General features: G+C 52.5%; 1 protein-coding gene across 1 annotated transcript in view; it reads left to right on the forward strand.

The window, feature by feature from the left end:
* The window catches only part of ADCY2 (adenylate cyclase 2), a gene marked incomplete at both ends in the record, with an annotated part of 223,081 nt that overhangs the window by 126,701 nt on the left and 72,375 nt on the right, over nucleotides 1-24,005 (forward strand). The window contains one exon of the mRNA XM_084233659.1: nucleotides 8,421-8,570. Within this exon, the coding sequence (XP_084089785.1) occupies nucleotides 8,421-8,570 (150 nt within the window). The remainder of the gene's footprint in view (nucleotides 1-8,420; nucleotides 8,571-24,005) is intronic.

Below are 24,005 nucleotides of genomic sequence, written 5' to 3' on the forward strand. Positions count from 1 at the left end.
ACCTTGCGGGCGCTGACGTGTGGTCCCGTGTTAACGCAAGCTTGACCTGATTCGTTCATCCAAACGCCGTCAGGCCCGGGAGGCTGACGTGCTCTGAGGAGGGAACGAGAGAGGGATCTGCTGCCCCAGGAGGGCAGAGCACTGGCTCGTTCCTCTTGATGGTTTCTGTGCTCAGCTCCGCGTAGAACCTACCGCCTGATCTGTGCTCTGAGCGAGCCCAGTGCGTGCAGCGGCGCTCAGGGCCCTGTGACTCCGGAAGATGCTTCTCAAACCCTCCTTTACACCCCAGACGAAGGCGAGCTGCCTCCCTAGGCCCGGCCCGCTGCCTTCCATCTTGCTCCGGGTCTGAGTTGGCCCTTTATGGGGGGCATGGCGGGGGGGACTCTGAAATTCTGTGTTTCTGTTTAGATGTGAACCTCTAAGGTGCAGCCCGAGCCCTCCTGGGACGCCTCTTCTGCCCCTTCCCCACCACAGCCGCTCCCTCCACCTCAGCTTTATCAAGTGGGTCTTCTGGGCCTCTTGACTGCAGGGCTCATCCCCTCCCCCCTTCAGCACTGCACCCCACTCCGTGGAGAAGGCCCTTGCCTCCCCGCCCAGGTGGAGTTTGAAGGGCAAAGCCAGGGCCCAAGCAAGCTCGTGCTCGCCAGCATTCGCCATTCCTCAGTCCAGTACCACCCCCTCAGCTCTTCTCGCCACCTGAATTGTTTCTTTGTTCTGAACTGTTGAGGTTAATCATCTGCTTTTGGTCTGACATTGCGTTCTGCAGTGTGGGTGCACAACAGTCTCACCGGGGAGATTTTCGTGAAAAACCATGATGACCTGCTCTCTGGGCACACGGGCTAGGGGTGAAGGGCCGGGAAGCGCAGACATCGGCAGCCCCTCGCCACATAGGCCCTCAGGTCCCGGGTTGCAGCGCGTGCCTGAAGTTTCCTTGTAGTGACAGAAGCTCTTGCCATCGGCCTCCTTGGCGCGGTGAGAGGTGGCAAAAGTCACCTTTCAAAATCGGGTGTCATTCATGCACGTTCCCCCACAGGAAGGCCCGCAGGTTAGAGCACCGTGGCTGGTGAGGTCCTGACTGTGGGTCTTAACTGGAAGAACCATGTCCTCAGACACCGGTGTGTCCCCTGGGGGCCTCGGCGCACAGGCACATGACAGTCATTTCCGGGGATGCCGTCGAGTTCTTGTCTGCAGTGCTGCGTTCAGGAAGAGGACAGTCTTCGTTTTTTAAATCAACAGAACCAGAAAGTTTAGGAGAAAAGGCAGCGGGAAAATCACAGTCAGACGACAGAGACCCTTGGGATCCAGTCCAGGTTACAGATTAAAAAACAGCCTTTGCGGGGGCCTGAGAGGACCAGGATGGGATGTCACCCGCGTGTTCCCTCCGCCTGCCCCCCCGTTCAGGGAGGTGGCCATGGCGCAGCCCGCTATGTGCTTGGGGCCTCCCGATGAAGCTGATTTCCATCCAGCTCTTTGTCGAGTTGGCTTGTGGAGGGCCAGGGACCAGACCCCCACATCTCCTGTGGCAGCAGAAAGAGTCGAGTTGCAGTTTGGCAGCTAAGAAGAGCTGGAGGCAGGTGGGTGGAGGGGACTGTCTGCGGGAGGGTCCAGAGGAGAGCGCGGCAGAGCAGAAGCCAGGACTCCCTGCGGCCCCGGCACAACCATAATCGAGCTTCAGGAGCTAGTGGGTGCTGTGTACCTTGAGGCTCAATGTGCCTCTCTTCCATTTTGTGGAATTTAGTGTCAAATTTCATCTAAACAAACAAAAAAAAATGCTAAATGCATATTCTAAAATCAAGCTCCTGGTCCCTGGGGCCTGAGCGGGGCCGGGCCTTCTCTCAGAGGCCTTCATTGCAGTGAGGGCTGCAGAACCCCTGGAGGCCTGCACGCTCCTTCCCAGGGGCACCTTGGTGTCTCTGATGGGCAGGAAGAGCCGTCAGACCCCCCGCCAGGGCAGGGCGGCTTCCCCACCCTCTCTCAGAGCTGAATCCTCTAAAACCTGCCCAGTGGGGCTTTGGGGTTGGGTTTATTTAACAGAAACCAACATCCTGGTGTCAGCTGCCAGAGTATCTCCCATTTGCTTAAAATTTTAATTAGTTTATTTACTTTTAAAGATTTATTTACTTACACATACAAGAACTGGGGTACAGGCCAGAGGTGCAGGGGATGAGAGGATTCACCAGAGACAGATTGGGGAGCAGAACAGGCAGAGCCACTGAAACACACTGCTGAGGGGAGCAGTGGGGAGACCAGAGAGGTCTGCTGTGCCATGTGGGTTGCTCCCTGGCTGGGGATCGAACTCGTGCTGCAGAGGCTGTGGACAGCTTCATGTGCAGTGCTCAATCCCTTGTGCCACCAGTTAGGCCCATTTATTTATTTTTAATTAGGTAATATTGGGGTACCCCCATTGGGTATCATCACAGGGCATCCACCACAGAGTCTCCCCATCCCCTCACCACAGCCCCTTCATCCCCCCAGCCCTGCCCTGGGGGCCCCGGCTCTGTGGTCAGCTTCCCAGGGCTGATTTTTAAGCTGGTCTTGATCTGACCCTTAGTTCGGTGACTTCGTATTCCAGGTATCAGGGACACCGTCCGGTATTTGTCTTCCTCCTTCTGGCTTATTTCACCCTGCGCCCTCCCTCCAGCTCCAGCCAGGCTGTGCAGGTGGCCCGCGCCGTGTTCCTGGCTGTTGACTCCTCGCGTTCCCGCGGGCGCAGAGAGTAGGCAGCACCCCCTCAGAGCTGGGATCCCACCTTCTCTTCTGTTGAAGTAACTACGGATTTAAGCTGGTGAAGCCATGTCACTGGTGGTCGTTTCCAAACTGTGAGCCAGGCCACCCCCGGGGCGCCTGAGGTGCGTTAGATGTTGGTGGGGGGCTGGCCCCCCAGGCATCTGCCTGACACTGGGCGGAGGATGGGATCCAGGTGCCATGGCCTCAATGACTGGGGTCACCTGGTTCCTGCATCAGTGGGGCTTGGCCGTCGTCACAGACAGAGTTGCGGGGGCTGTCAAGACAGAGCAGGGAGGCCAGCGGGGGCTTGGATGGGAACCCAAGGTTTGCGAAGGTGTGGGCTGCTCCCCACTCGCCGGCCGCTCAGGCCCCATAGACTGTGGTTAGTGAAGAATGAAATACAAATATTTAATTTTATTTAAACACGTGTGTTGGTGTCTCCCTCCCCACCCACCCCCAGTTGTTGGGACACAGTAGCTTTGGATCTTACCCAAACAAGACCGATGGGCATTGCCTTTGGCCGGGCCGGGCTATAAAAAAATTAACGAGACCCCAAGGACACGGTGAACTAGGATAACTGGGGGACGTCTGTGCTTTCAGTTCCTGCGAGTGAAATTTTATGATTACCTTGGAGGGACTGTGCTTAGTTTCTCAGCAGGTTCCTCAACCTGCAAACGTCCTTATGTCTCCCAAGGGTGGGGGGCCTGTGACGGTCACCCTGACGGGCTTGTAGCTACAACCAGCACCCCACTCCCGGCTCCGGACAACCTGCTTTGCATCCCCAGAGCTCCCTCCTTGCTGTGTCGACTTCTGCTGAGGGTTAGTTTCCCTGCGTGGATCCAGCAAAGTTAATTTCTTGGCTGGAGGTTAGGGGAGTTGCAAAATTTAATACATCAGAAATAAATACTCATAAAAGGTTTGTTGAATGAATGAATTGATTTTTTTAAAGATTTATTTAATTTTGCATAGAAGAACTGGGGTGTAAGCCAGAGGTGAGGGGGTGAGAGGATTCACCAGAGTGGGGAGCAGAACAGGTGGATCTACTGAAATACACTGCTGAGGGGAGCAGTGGGGAGACAGGAGAGGTCTGCTGCGCCATGTGGGTAGCTCCCTGGCCGGGGATCCAACTCATGCTGCAGTGGCTGATGACAGCTTCATAGTGCTGAGATTTTAATCCCTGCACCACCAGGGAGGCCCCAGAATGAATTGATTTAATGACTGTAGCAAGTGGGGCAGCCCAGCACATGTACCAAGGTGAGCCCCCCGAGCAGTGCCATCCTGGTATTGAGGGACGGTCACCCCACGGATACCATGGCAGGAAACGGCAGCTCATTTTAAGCTAAAATGCATGGTCGGAGGGTCCGATGACCTTGGTTCTCTTCATTAACTGAATCTGAACACCTGTTGGCCTTTAAATCTTTAGTGAGTGGATGTGGATGAAATGCGTCACTTCTAAAGTGACAAGTGAAGAGAATTGTGTTTGGGGTTCCGATGAAACTCATTCCACTGATGCAGAGTAGGGAGAGATGTCTAAATTAATAAAAAGTCTCAACTAAACAATGTAAAATTTCCTTATCTTTCCTTTTTATAAGTCCAGTAATACCATTAGATCTGTGTATTGTTTCATTTGCATCTGTGGGAAAGCTAATTTAAAACTAGTAAAATAATTTGGATTATAATTAATATATAATTGCATGTTTCTAAGATTTTTGGAGAAGCACCGAGACCCAACACCGAAGATGCGTGATCTGTCACTGCTGGGGGGAAGGCCTTGGGAAGAGAGAGCCCAGCCCTGGGGTGATCCAGGAACACCCGGCCCCCCAGTTCGTGCCTATGCAGAACGGAGCCTGTTTGGAGTAACTAACCCTATTCAGTGTCTTCTCACAACCCACAAAGTCAAAACCCGATCTTAACTCACCAAGGCCAGGGATACGGTGGCTTCCAATGGCTATTAGTGGAGACATAAGGTTCAGAGAATCACGGGTGGGTTGATGACAAAACGCCAGGGGTAGCTGTCCAGACGTCACCATGCCTGAAGGCTGGGGGGCAGGAGACACTAACTCCACCCAGGCACGGGGTCACAGGGGCGCCCCGTGCTACCCGGGCGTGCTTCTCTGTGGTTTAACTTCCCTTCCCGGCTGGAGAGATCCGCTGGGAATGGTGAAGTTGGATGTGACTCTGAGGGCTCCTCACAGAACTGTGGACAACGCTCCTCTTCCCTTTTTATCTTGGCGTCTGACCGCTGGGGTCTGCTCTCTCCTGCTTCCCATGATGGGGAGCAGCTAAGCGCAGAAAGCTCAGATTGTTCCTTGTGCTTGAAGTGGAAGAGAGTGGGTGAGAGAGAACTGGGGGCGCTACTTCCCCTGCGGAAAGTGGAGTAGGAAATCTGGGTGCAGGGGAGCTGTGTGTTCAGCGCGGTTCTGAAGACGGAGGACTACGCTTGGCCGCTGTCGTGGCTGTCATTCTAAACTAGTCATCACGCCAACCTTCTTCCCATAAATTTCAAATTTGCAAAGTATGTCTCTGAGCTTCCATGGAGCTGCTTTGCGCCCCCTTCTAGGAAAGCTGTGTCCTCCATGGCTTCACGAGTGGGAGGAACTTTCCGTTGAGATCCTGGCTATTTTCTAGGCTCTTCCCCTTGGCGTGAAGTGAGTTTCCTCCTTGGACCCCTTCTGAGAGGTGTGGGTGCCCAGACTGTCTCCCTAACATCTCATCTAGGGATGGCTGAGCCCGCTGGTGGGGCATTCCTCAGCACTTCAGTCCCAAGATAACTTCAGAAAATAGCATCTCGCATGCCATCCAGAAAGACTCAATACTGGCAGATGCAACATAGCAGAGAATAATGAAGATGGTCATCACAGCCATAGACCTCTCTGTCCTGGGGGCCCTTCCCGCAGGGAATCAAGTCTAGTCTTTGGCCCAAAGCCCTGATGGCGCCCACGGTGGCGGTGGCTGGTCAGTTCTTTCTGTCTTACTCTCCTTGCCCGGAACACAACCCCGTAGACGGGCACGGAAGCAGCAGACAGTTCTCACGGTGTGGGGCTGGGGAGTCCCAGGTCAGGTGTCTGCTGGTTTAGCTCCTGACCTGCAGGTGGTCCCGCCTCCCCGCGTCCGTGCGTGCCTGGGAGGTGATGGGCCTGGTCTCCTCCCCCGAAGGACACCAACCCCTTCCGGGCCGCAGGTCCTCCTGACCGCGTCTAGATCTCATCACTCCCACCCGCCCCGCTTCCTAACACCGTCACATTGGGGCTGACGGCTTCAACATGAGCCCAGGGTGAGCGGGGTCCGGCGTCCGCTGCCTAACTGTCCTCTTCTCACGCCGCTCCTCCTCATAGAGGGGATTTGAAATTAGAAGCAGACGCTAAACGTGACCTGCCGTCATCGCACGATGCTAGCAAAGCACAGGTCTGCGTGGGGTGACAGGTGAAGGCAGAAGGCAGACCAGAGTCCGCGCGGAGAGCAAATTCAGTTCTTCGAGGGTGTCCAGCAACGCGCGGAGACGGGTGGGGCTTCTCGGAAGCCGCGTTTCAGGGCTCAGCCAAGGAAAGTTCTGCCTGATCTTTTTCTCTGCCAAGCAAGAGCCCTGCTTTACTGATGCCAAATTTGGTGCTTATGAGATGCGGCGAGCCTGCTGAATATTCATTTGCAGCCCTCTCCATCAAGTTTCCTCTTCCAGCTTATTTTCCTTTGACTCGTAATTGGTGTGTTTGCATATTTATGATCTGCTCGCTTCGGAGCTCGTGACCTGCCGGTGGGGCCGTGGTCCTCCCCCCAGCCGGGGCTGGGAGCTCACAGACAAGCCCCTCGGTGCAGACCTGGTGTCCCCTCCATGCAGGCACCTCTGCCCTCGCGCCGCCCGGCTGCTGCAGCCCCGCCCAAGGAGAGGGATGGGATGCCGGGCTCTTGTCAGGTGCTCGCTGCCCGCATCGCAGGGACAGGGCTCTGAGTGGCCGCCTGGCCCACGCGATCCTTTCTCGAGTGTGTGAAGACAGCGCTCACCGGTCAGTGTGCGGGCCCAGGGGGCTGGCTTAGGCTGCTGAGCCTCCATCCCGGGATCTGCTCAGGAACCGTGGGGCCTTGAGTCACGAGTCACGTTCCCCTGAACACTCACACACACACACACACACACACACACACACACATCACCAGTTAGGTGCTGTCTGGACCCGGAGACTCCAAAGCGCAACCCCTTAAAATAAACTTACTTGATGGAAGCACTTCAGGGCAAGAGAGGTGGAAGCTTTAGATAGGAAAGAAATGTTTGCTGTGACAAAGTGGCTCAGAGCTCTAGAAATTCTCCCAAAGCATCTCCCCACAGCCCTACCCTGGACAGGCTTGACCTGGCCCGGGATGTAACGGGGCATCCCAGGGGCCTGCGCTGGCCGGGGCCTGTCTGCCCCGTGTCTTTGAGTCTTAGAGCTTTGTTTCTTTGCCCGTCAAGTGAAGTCACAGAACGTGTCCTGCCCGCCTGCTGGTTGTTTTACTCGCTGTCCCGTGTGGGCCTCTGGGAAATGCCATTGTGGGGGCTCTGGGGGCTCAGGAGTGAGTGTCCCCTGAGGGTTTGCAGCCGGAGCCACCCAGTCGCCGGGCAGGTGAGACCCGGTCAGCCGCCCAGCATCGGGGACCAGAGTGGACGAGCGTGCCATGTGCATCACAAGGTTGAAAGTGCGTGTCCTTCACCTCCATGTCTGGTTCCAGTCGAGCCTAAGAAAGTGGCTGAATGCAGGGCCAAAGCCTCACACGAGGCTGCCCGCCAGCACGCCCGTCGGCGGGAGCAGAAGCACCAGAGTGCCCGCTGAGTCATCTGGCCGTAGCCGCACGACGTATTCATAGAGCTGGGGGTGACTAAAGTGTTCCAATCTTGTTTCCATCGAATTTTTATGATCTGAAAAAATTCTGATTATTAAATATTAAATAAAACATTAAATTAAATTTAAAAAATTAAATATGAAATAAACAGCCAAGCAAAATGCTCTGTTCGGCACGAGCGCGGTCCAGGGAACAAAGGGTTTCATCAAACAAGATTTGAGACTCTGGGGACATGGGTGGGGCCGGGTGCTTGTTCTGGACGGGGGTGGCCTTCCTGGCCAGGGCTCAGGCAGGTGCTTTTGAGTCTCGGTCTTTCTGTTCTCGCCCCCAGTTTTTACAAAGATGAGTTGTTTTTACCCTCAGCTGAGTATCACGTTAGATGTGCTGAGGGCCACGGTGTTTCCACACAAGCAAGAGGCAGCGGGACTGGCACTCACCCAGGCTCCGTGGACACAGTGGGGGCGGCGGCTGGCACTGTCACCCGAGTGTCCCGCAGGGCTGTGGCAACCATGAGGCCTTCACCTTGGGGACCAGGGACCAGCCGGGGCATGTCTGTCCCCTGCTGAAGTGCCGAGACCCAGCCAGAGTGTCCAGGCTCCTGACCCGAGTGGCCGCCCTGGCCATGCCCTCCCACGATGCCCGGGGCCCAGCAAACCTCTTGGACGTCAAAGGGTGTCAGAGGGCAACTGCGCTTGCCGGCTCCCGGGCCACGTGGGACTCCTGAGGCCGCAGCTGTTTTCTGTTATCTCATGAAAATGTGAGCTTGGCAACAAATGCAGTTAACTCCCCGCAGGGTCACCTCTGGGCTGGGCTGAGGCGCACGCCGTCACGCTGTGTGTGTGTCAGAAACCCGATCCCATCAGTGGCTCTCTCTGCCCCTTTAGATCCTGGCCAATGTGATCATCTTCATCTGCGGGAACCTGGCGGGCGCCTACCACAAGCACCTCATGGAGCTGGCCCTGCAGCAGACCTACCAGGACACGTGCAACTGCATCAAGTCCCGCATCAAGCTGGAGTTTGAGAAGCGTCAGCAGGTAACACACCTCCGCGGTCTTCTTCCACCTTGTCGGAGGCGTCGTGAATGCTCCTGTGAGCAGCTAGTGGGCAGTTCATTCACTGGGTATCTGGGGCTGCCTGTGGCCCGTGTCCAGCCTTGGACTGTGCAGGTGGTGGGTCTTGTAGCTGAAGAGCAGGCTGAGTGGCCCAGGGTCACCCACAGCTGCGTCAACAGCCAGTGGCTCGTGGCCGGGAAGCGATGATAATGGTAGTAATAACATCCTGTCAAGACACCTGCTTTGTGCTCGTGTCATGTGGGATTTTGCCCAGATGAGACCTGAGCCTCCCTCTCACATGCCCACGTTTAGTGCCCGTTGTCCACGTGGGATGAGGTGGACAAAGACATCTCGATGGAGGTGCCTGAAGGAGAGTCATGAAGGGGAGCTGTGTGTGTTGGGGGGTGCTGGCCGTGGTTCTGCGCATGTGGTGCGTAGACACCAGGCGAATGCACAGGTCGTGAGGCAGCTGTGCAAAAATGAGAAATGCAGGTACGTAGGTGATGCGGGCAGCAATTGGCGCGGTGTTGTCGGGGAGGTGGGACACACAAGGAACACATGCTCGTGGCAAGACAGCGCGGGAAGGGTCCTGTCTGTGGCTAATCCGCTTCCCAGGATGTCGGGACATTGGTGACTCGTCTGTGCCGTGTGTTTGTGCCCAGCTCCCTGTCGTGCAGACTTAGGGTGACCAGCGGCACCACACCCACCTGCCCGAGAGCTTTCCTCACGCTGCTCTGCCGTTGCCAGCACGTGGAAGGGGCTTCCTTAGCGTTGGTTAAACTGTGTGGATCGTCCACACCGTGGAACTCCACCCAAGCGCACTGTGGCGGTGAGAGAGAAATCCTTTCAGGTTTGACGCTGGCTTCTGTTCGTGTGGTGGATAGTAATGAAATTCCTTTTTGAAAACAGGGCGCACAGTTCCTCCCGCAACAAATAGCCATTGCCACGCCCTTGCTCCAGACGTGATTCCAGGCCCTGGTGTGTGGTCTTAGGTGCTGCTCTCTCCGAATGGTGGATCTTGGGGTTGATTTTTTAAACTGTTTTTGTGTCATGAGACATAGAGCAAAAGTGCAGTGATTTGTGTTTAATTCTTCAATCTCTGTGTTCCGGACTCTGCATTCAACATGAAGACACGCAGATAGCATGAAACTGGCCTCCAGCAGAGCTTCAGTAAAATTTTACATCTGGTTCTAGAAAATTTCAGTTTCAGCAAACAGTGTTCGTGATTATTTCTGCTGTAGATCTGGCATTCAGGATAAATGGTCTCCTCGCAGTGTCTGGCTCAGACATATCCAACTCCCTCTTCCATCATGTCCAGAATATCCTCCGCAGCAGCGCTGAGTGTAGGGGCAGCAGGACTCCACGCGGCCGACCACACACCAAACATGCACAGAACCAAAGTCGGGTGTGGCCTCACGTACTGCGTGGCTCACAGAGGAGCCCTGGACAAGGCCGGCCACTGCCCCGACATGGTGACCATGGGCTCCAGGGCGTCAGACGGGACGCGCCGCCCTTCCACAGCCCCTGAATGAGACCAGGAGGTCTCGGGGTAGCGACTTCTCGGGGCCGTCGGGGAGGTCCTGTGGGGCTGCATGTAGTGGCTTTAAGAAAAGGAACCAATGATCCTTTTAATAAGGCAAGAGAAAGGTACACTTTGAAGAACAATGAGGCCTTATGCTACAGAGGCTTCATAAAACGGGGTTAGACTCTGTCAGCGTGCTTGGCACCTAAGTTGGAGTCAGCTGCGAGGTCTGGTTCCCAGAACGTGGCCCTTTCCTGGTTGGGCTTCAGAAAGCGTGTCCCTGGAATCAGAACGAAGGCTTGTACTTGATTTGGTGATTCAATGGGAGTGAAAAATTCTTAGTTAATAAAGCCAGTCCGGTGTCACCTGATAGATGGAGGAAAGTGGCCACTGGAAATGAACGTGTCCCTCATGCGACGGGGCCCTTCTGGGGCAGAGAGGCAGGTGCAGGCCAGACCAGTTGAGGTTGCAGGCCCCACGCCTCTTCTGCCCCCACGCGAACCAGCTGTGCAGAGCGGCAGGTCCTCTTGCGTCTGCCCTGAGGGTGGGGTGTCTGCACAGCAGGAACGAAACTGGATTCAGCCACTGTTTGGACAAATCAGCCCCATCCACTTGAACATGAAACATGACGGTTGTCTCAGACCAGGCGGGCGCTCCCTGGGGCGAGTGGCTGCCATCTTGAATAGCGGCCGGACCTTGTGTCACGGCTGCCGCTCCCGCTGCTGGCCTTAGTCCCTGGGAGGAAGCCGAGAGTCAGGTGAGCCCCGAATCTGTCCTGCGCCACCCGCCGGGGTGCGGATTGCCCCCCGGGAGGAGCATAAGGAGCTGACCAGCTTTCTGAGTTGCTCGACTCCATACTTCCTTCTCGGTGGTGTTTTCCCCTGATGCACGTGATTCCCGGAGATCACAGCGCCATGTTTGAGGGAAGTGGTGGAAGAGGAGAGAGATGAGAACGATAAATCTTAGGCTAGATTTGCTCAGAGTTACATTCTCACCCTTACAGGAAGCACAAACCATAAAAATCATGATTTTTGCACTGGGTGGAGAAAGCGGCACCTGGCACTGGCATTGAGCTTCCTTTGGGCCTGAAGGTGGTTTCAGTGAGTTTTGGCTTCTGTCTGAAGTCCCGTCTCCTGCAGTAAAGGCTGCAGCATTTCCGAGCGCCTGTCGCACAGCAGGAGGCTCTTTATCAAACCCGTGGCAACAGGGAGTGTTTTCCCTGGAGTAGGTAATAGACTCTCAGGAATTGATGAGCGCTGGGCTCGGAGCAAAACAAGAACCTCTCTCCTCACCGCCTGGACAGCTGAAATCGATGTTGCCTCTGTTGAAGCAAAAACTGGGCTTGCTTTTTTATAGAGAGAAAATCTTTCCACTTTCTGCGTTGTCTTTACTTTAAAGAATTGTAGTTCTTCGCCTCTTGTCTGCCTTCAGCTGAAACAATCCTGTGGCTTGAAAGAGACAGACTCTGCATTGCAGCAGCAACAAGCTGGTGGTTAATGTGCCAGTTCTAAGGTGTCAGAGCCTTTGGGGACTATTCTTATGGGGTGAGGGTGGCATTGAAATCAAGCGTCAAGTTTTGAGCAGTTAATTTTGAGATACCTATTCTATGTCCAAGGGGAGATGCCAAACTGAAGATGTAAATAAAACCTTGGATGAAAATGTGAATTTGGACGTCGTAGCATGTAATTGGAGTTAAATGATCTCCTGGGGAGAGAGTATGATTAGGAAAGACAAAAATGACCTAGATCCGAACCCCAAAGCACACCGACTTTGGAGAAGGGGTGGAGGGAGCGGAGTTAGCTGAAGCTACTGTGAACGGCCCCCACTGTAGAGGAGAGAGGCCTGGCGTGAGCGCGGGAAAGCCAGGAGGTGATAGCACAGACCTGGGCACGGAGCAGGCCAGAGCTTTGCTCCAAAACACAGCTCACGGAGCGCTTCGGTGTATGGTGCTCTTGCTCCTCCAGTGAGTGCATTTTCCGAAAAGTTATGAGTGGATTTTGGATGCATTTTTTGACAAGCAGAGGACAATCCTTTCATTAAACAGCAGCGTATTCCATCAGCTGAGTTAAAGGAACATAAAATGTGGCAAGTTCCATTCGAGAGGGAACTGACAGATCTCCCGCAGCTCTCTCCCATGAATGTGGAGAAAAAATTAAAATTTACCTGTCAATAAAGCTTGCTTTTTGTATGCTTTCATGACGAATGTTCCTATTTTCCCATGAAAATTAGCATTTATAGCTGTTGTCTTCCGCCTTTGGGGACACCATGATTTCATTCTACTGCAGTGGGAAATGAACAATATGAGAATAAGGCCCAGAGAGGCCAGATCAGGAATATTGTTATGCGAAGAGAGAGCTACCCGGCGGTGGTATTTCGTGGGTTTTCTCTAGCGATGAAGTCTTCCGTCATTTTATTTCTTAATAACTTCCTTTCCTGGTGAAACAGAGTGATGGGCTGGATTGTCTTCTGAATGCAAAGAAATAATAGCTAATACAGCCACAGCTGGAGTGGATTTGGGAAACTTATGTTTTTGATGCTGCAGAGAAAGTTCTGTCGTTCCCAATCATCTTTCCCGGCACCCCTCGAGTGGGACGTGGGGGATATGAGTCCAGCACCCCAGGCAGCTCTCCAGGCCACTCAGACCCTGCAAGGCAGGACCCAGGTCTGATGCTCCCTGCACCTTCCCAGGGAGGTGCTCCCAGGGGCAGGGAGCCCAGAGGCCCCTTCCTTCAGAGGTGCAAGGGTCAGGGTGCGGCACCTGTCAGGGAGTGGCTGGAAGGTTTATGTGTCATGAGGGAGCCAAACTGCTCTGTTACATGTGCCCCAAGATGCTCAGATCCGGGGCACCTCTAGCTCAGGAGGTTGTGCTAAGTCGGAGTTGAAAACAAAAAGCTCAGAGGTTCCCCAGCACCCACAACTTTAAAAAAGAAGAGGTTCCCCAGCATCCCAAATTTCAAAAAAGAAGTTCCCCAGTACCCCAAGTTTAACCTGTTAAAATTATTTAGAGACATTTTTATATGGAATATATATATATATATGAGGAAATGAGAAGATGCTGGGGCTAGCAGCCTGAATCTTCACTCCCCAGTCCCTCCGTGTCTGCGCACACGGTTTCTACGCCGGCTCTCCCGTCGGCACTGAGGGAGAGAACCCCCAAGCCCCTGGAGTGAAGAAAAGTAGACTAATGTGGAGCAGAGTCAGGTTTGCATCTCTCGTAAGCAATGCCAGATGCTAAAGAACAGTAGTGCAAAATCAAAAAATCTGTAAATACTATGCACACCGGCGGTGCCCCCAGGCAAAGCGCAGGCAGGCTCATGTGTGCTCAGGAAATGCAGCTCCACGAGGTCGTCTGACGCGGCCCGTGGAGTGTTACCTCCAGTACAAGGAGCAGAGAAGAATTCCAACGAAAGAGAGGAGAAGCTGAGGGATAAAAGAAACTTTGTGACTCAGCAAATTGGTCAAACTTGAAAGTCTGATTTAACAATGAGACCACACAGTTGTAGCTGCCGAATGTCACAACAGCACTGTTCATTAAACAGGAAGAAGAGCAAAAATCTAAGATCTTTAAAATCAGCTGACTTGAGCTTGGGAGTTCCTGGGTGAACGCCTATCTCGGGTTGTCTAGAAGAGTCTATGACTTCCAGTGAGCAACTTAAAAAAAAAAAAAAGAAATGATTTACCCATTGCTTTTAGTCATGGTGGAATACCTTATTTTTAATTTCAAGCAACATTAGAAAGAGAATTAGATTTTTGTATTCATTAAAGAGGCTCATGTGTTAAGTTTGAAAAACTGTCTTTTAATGCAATTGAGAATTCCATGCTTAGGAGGAAGGGTGTTGTTTATAGGACAAGCCATCTTGAATTATGCAGCGCAGTACAGAGTCTTTAATATTTTTCTTCCTTCTTTGGGCTATAAAAATTGCAGTTTAAGGACCAGGTGAGCAGTGCTTATTGCATTTAAGCTGCAAAAGTCAAAATCCCTGGGAGCACATTATACATGTCAGTATTATTGGTATTTGCATTTACATAACATCTTCCATCCGAGGGAACCAGGTTCTTCATAAATATCATAAATAGCACGTCCCATAGAAACATCTCAGACTGTGATGTTATTGCCATAAATACTGAGGACAAGGAATTACTGAGTTTTAGGCTAAGCTTGTGCACAGGGGGAATTTCAGCCAACTTCCTAAAGGCAAAGCTCCAGAACACACTGCATTTGGGAACCGTGTTCTTGGGATCACCCGTCTTGCCCTCCGGGTGTCCCAGCCTCATCCTCCTGAGGCATCCCCTGAAGACTGTCTCCTGTCAGAAGTTATGGGAACGTTCTGTGTCCTCAGGAAAGGAGGGGGCCTTCTAACTGGACGTCCCTCACCAGCAGACCCCCTTTGCAATGTTCACGTGCCTTTGAGGTCCTGGCATGTGGCCCTGAGCCGGTGGCTGAGGCCGCCCCCGACAAGTGTTGCCTTGGGTTTTATTGGGTTGATGTTTACTTCTTCATGCCTCAGTTTCCTGGCCTGGAAAGTGGGTGTAGTGGTGGCATCTGTTCATGTGGTTGTTCTGGGGACACAGTGTGTACACCCAAGGCCTGGAGCAGCCCCACAGGCTGCTCCGAGCAGTGCCCCCTCAGCCACGAGGCAGGAAGTGGGCGGGAGTGGAGCCTGCAGCCTCCTCCATCACGCACTGGGAAGCGATGGCTTCTCGGAGTTTCTTCTAGAGTAGGAGGACTCGGAAATACCCCAGAACGGAGAGGGAAGAGTAGCTCAGGCCGGCTCTCGGAGGTTTGCGATGCTTTTGACAAATCTTAAGCATGAAGAAAATAATAATTCTGTGAAGATTGACTGGTGCCCGATGAAGTCTCTAGCAGCTGGAGTGAGGCTGGACGCTTGGTGCTCTCTGCCATCCTTTGACCAAACCTAAGAAACATCTACCGCTCCACAGAGTTGCCAACTCGAATTGCCACAGGTCGCCTGTCCTTGACTCTGTGTTCCTGCTGTTCTCTTTTCCTCTTGCTTTCACAGTATTTCAGACTTGAAGTGCGAAGCTGAGGGACAAATAATTGTCTCTCTCTTCCCCCCCTCGCTCAACGGAGGCCCCGGGGAAGGTCTGGCGCCGGAAGATTTCCCTGACCCTGGGCTTCCGTTCCCTCGTGTGTGAAGGGAGATTTCCTACCAGCCTGTGGGTGGTCTGGGATGACATTTCTCTGATACGATTTTCAATCACTCAGAAACCTTCAAAGAAAAACTTGATTCCTTTATTTAAATTTGTCTGCATCTCGAGTTCTGGCTGGGGTTTTCCTTATGCCTCCTACTCCTTCCTGTCTGTGAACTTCCCTTCTCTCCCGAGGGCACAGCATTCCCTTCTCGTGACTGCGGCTCTTACTCTAATGAGCTTCAGGAATTGTAAATACTCGTGTGTGCTCATTACAAGAAATTCTTCAGAGCATAGCATCAGGGTAAATTGGTTTCTTAAGTGGACAGTTATTTTGCATCCACAAGGAAGAATGCCACCATGATGTAGTGCAAAGTACTACTTAGTCCAGATATAGATTCTCCCAAGCTAGTCATCCACTGGTGGCCCAAGATCATCACTAGTCTTCGTTCCGATGGTCTCAGGTAATGAGGTTCCACTGAGGCCTATTTTGTGGCGACTGAAATAATAACTCATGAACTTTTGGGAAAAGTAAAATGCCTCAAGCAGAATTTGCAACAATGTGATGGACCTAAAGGACATTGTCTTAGTGACGTGAGTCAGACAGAGGGCAGACACCCTGTGACGTCACTCATGTGATGCATGAAACAGAGCAAATGAACAAAATAAGCAAAAAAAAAAAAACCTCTTAGGCTATAAGCACAAAGTAGCACTTGCCAGAAGGGAAGGAAAAAGTGGGGTGAGGTTTAAAGAGGGAAGTGGGTGACCTGCTGGGTGAAGGGAGAAGCTAAAGTTCTGGTGACCACAGAAGGATGTAGATACAGATGTTGATTTAAAAGAAGTGCATGCCTGTATCATGTTAAACACCAATATGGCCTCAATAAAATAATAAAATAAAATGCCTGTGGGCAAACAAACTTACTATGAGAATTGAGAACGTTTTCATTATGGATAAAAATGAATGAAAACTGTTTTGTGCCATTTCATAGAATGATGATGAGCAAAAACATAATTTTTTGAATTTGTGAAGTCCATCATTTCTGCCACTGAAGGAAAAATAGATTCCTGTCAGGTTCTGAAAAATCATGGAATTGGATCAGGTCTTTTGCTCAGACTCATGACTCGGCAAAAACAGACAGCTCCGAAGATAAGCTCCTAGAACTTAGAGGATAGAAACTGACTGACAAATGTGAGTTGGTATAAATCACTTCCTTAGCTAGGAAGAGGCTATCATCTTTGTGTTTTCAGAGTCACGCAAGAGGGATACTCTTAATAGTCAGAAATACACCCTCCCTGAAGGACTTTCTTTGTGCTTCTATGGAACAATGAAATATGAAAAGCACAGCTAACACTGTTAGCTCATCATTTGGATAACAATTGAGTAAATTGTCCTCTTTGATCTCTTAGAACGACAAATATTGTGTTGATCTGGAATGGAACAATGGAATTGATCTGAAAATTATTTCCATTGTTTACATTCTAAACTTCCATAGACTGAAACATGGAAATTTGGGTTCTCTGGACACTGCATTTCTTTCTGGATGCATAATTAGTTCATGGCAAGCCCATCTCAAAGATCAATGTTCTTCCTCAAATACAAAAATTTAACAAATTCTGAGAGGCCAGAGGATTTAAACATAGCCTTCACTAAACTATATACTATTATATAATTGATAGAGAGGGAAGACAAATGAAACTGTATATTTTTCTGTTATTCACTTTATTTCTATGGAAAACAAGAGCTGACAGAGTAGAATGTGTGATACTTGAAAGCAAAATTCCTTCCTTGACACCCAAAGGTGCTGGTGGGGACTGGGTATCTGTGTCCCACTCCTTGGGGTGATCCTTCCTCTTCAGCATCTAATAGAAATTAGTTCCACTATGCAAGGGTCCTTGAAGATTTATCGCTATGTCCCTGGCATTAGAATGCAAAGATTCAAAGCAGCTGTAATGATAAATTTCCTCCAAAAATTAAAGAAAACTGCTAAAAAGGTAACGAAAGGTATGAGGACCATTTCTTATCAAATGGAGTCATCCATACAGTGATAGGAAAGATGGAGCTCCTGGAATTGAGTGTAATAACTGAAATATAAAACTCACTAGAGCATCAACAGTAGATTGGGATTGGAGAAGGAAAGAATCATTAAACATGAAGACGGAGCAGCAAGCGTGTGAACTCTGTCCCTGTGTGCAGGCTCAGAACAGAGGCTCAGGACAGGCTCAGGTGATGAACTTGCCTGCCACTCCGCCAGTCGTCACCTCCTCTGTCAGGCTCTCACACTGCAGGCATTGTCTGTCTGCCCGGTCACTCTGGGCCAGGTAGGGGGCAGCTCTGCACTGTCCAGTCCCCACTATGATCATTCAGACTGGCCAGTCCTAAGCCCGCTCCCCAAGCCTCTCCTCTCCTTTCCCATGGAGACCACAACAAAGACTCAGGCTATGTTTTCTCCTCCACACCCTGGGCTCCTGACCCACCTGGGTGCCTCCCATGGGTCCCACAGGCAGGCCAGGCCTCTGCTTTGTGGGCTCTGTGAGTGCCAAGTCTTCCTCCTTCGTGACGGTCATTTTTGGTTCTCTGTGTTCTACTTTACTTGATCAAAACAAACCCCTGGTTCATTTTAAAACAGATTCTCAGTTACAGGGGTCAATATAAAAAGAAACTGGAGTCCAACAAAGAGATGTCTCACCAGATCCTGCTAAAACAGAATTGGGTGAGGAAGCATGGTCCTAGGGGTCCCCTCCCTCTCCTCTGTGGGGTGGCTGCCCAGTTTCCTTATGAGGAGGCTGATGGGATGCGTGGCTGACAGGCCTGGGGCGGGGTGAAGGTCTGGCCCCCGAGGCTGGCTGTGCGGCCCCTCCCAGCGGCATGGCTGCCTCTTCTTCATCCGGGACCTGCGCCCAACTGGGTGGGCATTCTCAGGTATTCAGCCCAGGGCCTGGGTCCTGACTGGAAACCCAGCCGAAAAGTTCTCCTTTAAGTCCATGTGTCGGGCAAGATTAGGAGGGGATCGTGCCAAACAGGCAATTTGTTCGATGGCCGCCTCTTTTAGTAACTAATTTGCATGTGCGTGAGAAATGATACCCTCCCCTTCCCTCCCCCACTGTAAAATCACTTCAACCCTCTGAGCTTCCCAGCTCTGGGCAGAAGATACACAAACATTCATCACAGACGCAGAAACTAATCAATAGAACTATAACAGGGAGAAGCTCTAGATCATTCTCTGATTATAGCCATGGGCACTTCCATTACCTTTTCCATTAAGCACTGACATGTATAAAAATGTTGAGCCACTTACTTTACAGGCGCGGGGGGGACAGAAGGAAAGAGACGGACGGGAGAGGAGGTTGAAATGGCCGTTTCTCTGGACGGGGAGCTCAGAGGGCACGTATTAAACATAAACAGGTTTGCCCTCGATCTTCTGAAAAGTGTGGAGCGATGGGAAACACTGTAACTGCAGGCTAGACAAGGACTTCTTTCACCTGCCGTGAGTCGGGAGAAACCCGGGTCTGCTACCCAAAGACACGCCCGTGCTCTGCACGGCTCCCCGTGTTCTGTGCGGCGCCCCATGTTGGTGGTGGTGGGAGCTGGCGAGATGCTCGCCTCGCTTCGCCTGTGTCTCATAATCCCTTGGCTTGTTTGTCAGAATGAACACACACGCTGCACACCCTTTTGAAGCAGGTTTCACTGTCTTCACCTCGAGGCGCTAAGTCCCACAGCGGGGTTGGGGGTTTGGGGGGAGGATCTCCCAGGACTTGGGGCCTGGCTTCCCTTCCCTTCTGATTTACCCCAACCGTAACCTGGTGACCTTCACAGTTGCCCACGTCTTGTAATGAACTTTGTCCAAAAAGTAATAAAATGTCACCCACAGGGCACATAATGACATGAACAACCAGGGCGGGGGGAGGGGGGGCTTTGGACAGAAAGAGTAGCTTCCTCACCTGGCAGCTGGACACCCCCCCTTCAAGCTCCTCGACCCCCTCCCTGGCCCAATTTCAAGCGGCATTTCCCGCGGGGGCCGCTTGGCCCTGTTTGAAAATCAGCCCCAAATATCAACTCTTTGAATCCCCGTGGGGATCGCCGCACCGAGGGAAGATTGAGGGACGAAAGGTGTGAGGGTTTCGTCTCCCTGGCCCGTGACGTGCGGCATCAGGTGGTTTATCAACCTGTAGATGTCCTTCTGCCCTGACCAGTTAGCACACGGGCGACGCCATCGGAAGCATCTGCGGGCTCAGGGAGGATGGCCCCGGTGACCTTCCGCGGCTGAGAGCCGGCGGCGGCCTGGGTCAGCAGCGCAGCGGCGCGTGGAATTTTCCCTAACACGGGACGTGAGGTTTCAAAAACGGCAGATGTGTTTGTTCACTTGGGGGGAGTGCACATTGGTTGTGGCAGAGGAGCCTGATGGGGGGGCAGGTCAGAGCTTCACTGTGGACTCAGCGTGAAGGTTGTCGAGCTTCCGAGGAGCAGAGTCGAGAAAGCAAGGGGGGGCGCCAGCCTGGAGCACCGTGGGCTGGTCCGGAGTCGCGTCAGAGAAAGTCAGCACATTCTGATGTTAGGTCCCCCAGGCTGGACGCTGTCTCCAGGGACCCCGATTTCAGAGACCTGGGGACAGGGTTGTCAGCAGAAGGTCAACCTCAACCCCGAGCCACCACTCCTGCTTCCGGAGCCTGCAGCCCGATGCGCAGAGCCCTCTCGTGCCCGTCACCTGCCTGCCCTGCGCCCCTCCTCCTCGGCCTCCCACCAGCCTGGCTGATACTGTTTGCCTCAATGCGGGTGTCACCCCCAGGGCAGCCTCCCAAGAGCAACAGCCCTGTAGAGCAACAGCTGCACCGTGAGCTGCCCACATGGCCGTGAGACCCGCGCCGGCACCGAACGCCCCGTGTCCCCTGCTTGTCTGTGTGCCATGGACCGCGCGCTCTGTGGGACACACGTTGTCCTGCCTGAGCAAGAGGAGCGGAGGTACAAGCCGAACCAGGCAGATGGCAGTCGGGAGCCCGCCTCTGCTCTGATGAGCTGAGCCTCCAGGGTGTCGGTAACCCAACCCTTAGTCCCCGGCGGGGCTGAACACACATAGGCATCCCCCCCAGAGACTGTCCCCAGGGAAGCTCAAGGTAATGGGGCCAGATGGCAAACAAGGGTGCTGAGAGCCAGCGGGAAGGGAGGGGGCTGCACGGCCCAGGCAGCTGTGGGGGCTGGAAAATCCAAAACCCAGGGGCAGGCAGGCCAGCAGGCTGGAGCGCCAGGTAAGAGCGAGTGTTTGCATCTTGAAGCTGCATTCCGGGTGCTCAGGAAGAATGTCTGTGCTGTGGTTTGGAGGCAGAATTGATTCTTCTTTGGGAAACTTCAGCCTTTGGTCTTAAAACTTCAACTGACGAGGCGAGGCCCACCCAGATGCTAGGGGGCAATCTGCTTCACGCAGCAGCAGCTGATTGTACATGTTAATAACATTGACGAGACCGTTACAGCCACATCTAAACCAGCGTTTGCCCAAACGACTGATGCCCATAGTCTTGCCAAGTTAACAAGCAGGATTAACTGAGCCTTGAAAGGGGGGAGGCCGCAGTGGAGAGCGAGTGGGGGCAGAGCATCCTTTCACTGTGCTTCGAGGCAGAATTCAGTCTCTCAACACCGAGCATGGGAGCGCAATAAACACTCTCCGCGTGCGTGACTTGAACCAAATCCCAAGGTGGTGTGTCTGTCTTTGCTTCTGCTCCATGGGAACCAGTCAAGAGTGACTTGGGCAGGCTGGCAGGTCTCTGTCCTGAAGGCATTCAGTTGCTTTCGGTTGTGCATACATAGGGGTAAAACGTGTCAACCCTACACATTGGTGCGCATATTTATTTACTCATAAAATATGCATGTTGATATTTCATGTACATTATATAACACAAGTTAGAATGAAGGGTAGACCAGAGAGGAAAATCGTCTTTTCAGCTATTTACTTTTTCATACTTTCAAAATACATTAGACCTTTTTATTTACTATTTTTAGGGAAGACATTGTGCTGGAATATGCTTCATTGTTTAAGAGATTTTTGGTTAACACTTTGCAATAGTTTATTCTGACACTGGTTTAATGGCCAGATGCAGGGCGCAGGGATGAGTGTCTAAGTGACAAGACTTACTTTTCAAGCCTGTCCACACTTACACTGACATTTTTGATGCAATTCAGCTGTTTAATCTCCATCTTTTCCTGATGTCAATCAGCTCTTGCAAATCAACCAGAAGGTATTGCATTTTGATTTTTTAGCAAATGGGTTCAAGACACACTGAATCTCATTTAGGAGAATTTTAGCTGAATCTTAAAATTCTGTTTCTAAGGTTATACATAAACAAATATGAGAATTTTTATATTATTTGTCACAAGAAAATTACATGAAATTTCTAAGTACGTGCTTCTCAAATGGCTTCTCTCTAGAATGTGTTCTTATAGAAAAAATATTTCTCCCCCGTGACTAAATGCAGCCTGACTTTGAAAGACAGCTGTATGTATGTATTAAAAAACATCCCTTCGTCAGTATAATATTAGAAGATTTTTGTCATCAAAGGAAAGATCAACAAATTTAGATGCCTCAGGTTTTAGCCCCCCAAAACGTGTGTAATTCCCCTTTCAGTTTAATGACTTTTGTACTATACACAAAGCAACCAGAGAGCCACTGTGTAGTGTGAAGGTCCATTTGATGATGAGGCTTTATAGGCCTTTTGCTCTATGGAATTAGCCACACAGAGAAATTCTAGAATAGGTGCATCACTACATCTTCCGACATGCTATGAGCTAACACAGCAGAGAGGATGCCAGCGCCAGCTCTTCCTGCCGGTGCATCCTCCATGGTGATAGGGGGGCGTCTGGCAGTCGCCTAGGATGGGCGCCCCGTGGATCTAGATAGAAGTAGGTGCGCGTCTTCCTTACGTTTACTTTTAAAGGTAAGTGCAACTACACGTTCTGCTGCTTTCCTCACGCACCCGATGGGCCCCTGTTCTCTCTCCTTGGCCGTCAAGCCCTCCTGTGAAATTCCTTGTGATCTTATCGAGGCCAATGGGAGAGTTAATTGTGGATTATCTCGCCGCCCATGCTTCTCCAGGTCACGCCCGGGCTTCGCCGTGTAAGACAAGCCCTTGGCAGGTCCTGCTGACGCGGATACGCGTGTCCGGGAGGCCGCCCCTGACCCTCGTGGGCCCGCGGTCGCCACCGCTGAGCGTCAGCCCAGCACACGCTCAGCACAGGGGCACCAGTAATTGCAGGTGTTAGGGAGCCAAGGGTGGTGTTAGAAGGAACTGGAGCTCAGCTGAGGACACCGGCGTTCCCAACAGAGCAACCGTTCAGACTGGAGCAGCCGTCCGTGTCCTGGAAGCAGGGCCCCGGCAGCCCTGTGTCTCCCGTCGGGGCTCGTGGGCAGGAAGGTGGAGCCCAGCCCGGGAGCCCTCTGTGCAGCCTCCGCCCCAGCGGGCCTTAGCTCGGGGCTGTTTTCTCCTGATCGGCCAACCGGGTCAGATCAATATTGTCAACAGGCGACTCAAAAGGAAAGTGAGGCCAGTTCTTTTCCCCGTACTTAAGGGTCTGAGACCCACGTAGCCGTCGGGCCTCCCTCCACGTGAACTAGCAGGCGACGGCCCCGCGCTCTCTGCTGTGTGCGTGCTCGGCTGGCTTGAGTGGGTTTAGAACCCAGCGAGTAAGCCCTCGGGTTAGTCTGTGGACAGGTCCCCGCTGATCTCTCGGTCTCTGTACCACGAAGGAATTTCACCCCCTTGCTCGTGAGCATCCGTGATGTGCTTCCGGGGGTGGGGGTGGGGGTGGGGGGCAGAGCTATCTGCAGACCTTCAGGACCCGCCCGCATTTAACCACCCAGTGCAGGACAGGAGGAGCGGCTTCCCCCGCACCCCCAGCACCCAGGGGTTCCTCACGCCAATGAGCCTGAATGGACCCACCCAAAGCTCTTTCCCGGGTGACCAGCACTGTCCCTGGTGTCTCCGTGTCCCTGGGTGCACCCCCCTAATTGCTGTCACCCCAGGCTCCACCGGGAGACCTGAGACGCCTTTGAGTGGTAGACGGGGCATTGCAGCCGCAGCCCTGGGGACAGGGAACAAAGGGGGGTGTTGCTTGGGCCTTCAGCAGAGGCCTGGGGCGCGGCTTGTTCCTCTGCGGCCCTGAGCTTGCGCGCCGGCTCTTCACAAGACCTGGAGCTCCCAGCGGCCCAGGGCGCTCCCCTGGCTGGTGGGGCACGTCCGTGGGGAAGCCCAAAAACTCTGGGTCGGGCACCTCTTGGGGGACTCGGCACACCCCAGAACTCTGGGCCAGTTGTGTGCTCGCTGCTCCCCTGGAATTCTTTACTCAGACCTGGAGGAAAGTGTTCCTCGGCGCCCAGACTGCCACGGGCATCAGAGGGGTCGGGGCTGCGGGGGTTCCAGGGCCGACTGCAAGAGCCCCTGTGTGTTCTCTAAGCCAGAGTCGCGTGTGCAGGCCCGTGAGTGCAAGGTGGAAGCTCCACTGTGGATGGGAAAAGAAAAGCCTTATAAAATAGAAATGGCTTTTCAAGGTAATGCCAGCAGCCTCTGCTTATGGAAACCATCAAAACTGAGGTTATATGAACATTAAAATAATCTCTCCATAAAGCTCCTAATGAAAACATTTAATGGCAAGAGAGGGTCAAGATAATCTGAGGGACATCGGCACAGATTGTCCTATGTGAAAAAAAGCGGGGTTTTTTCCCTCACTGCTGAATCGAAAGCTTATTTTTAAAATTCGAACA

The sequence above is a fragment of the Talpa europaea genome, assembly GCF_964194135.1.
Source record: "Talpa europaea genome assembly, chromosome: 5".
NCBI classification, from domain to species: Eukaryota; Metazoa; Chordata; class Mammalia; order Eulipotyphla; family Talpidae; genus Talpa; species Talpa europaea.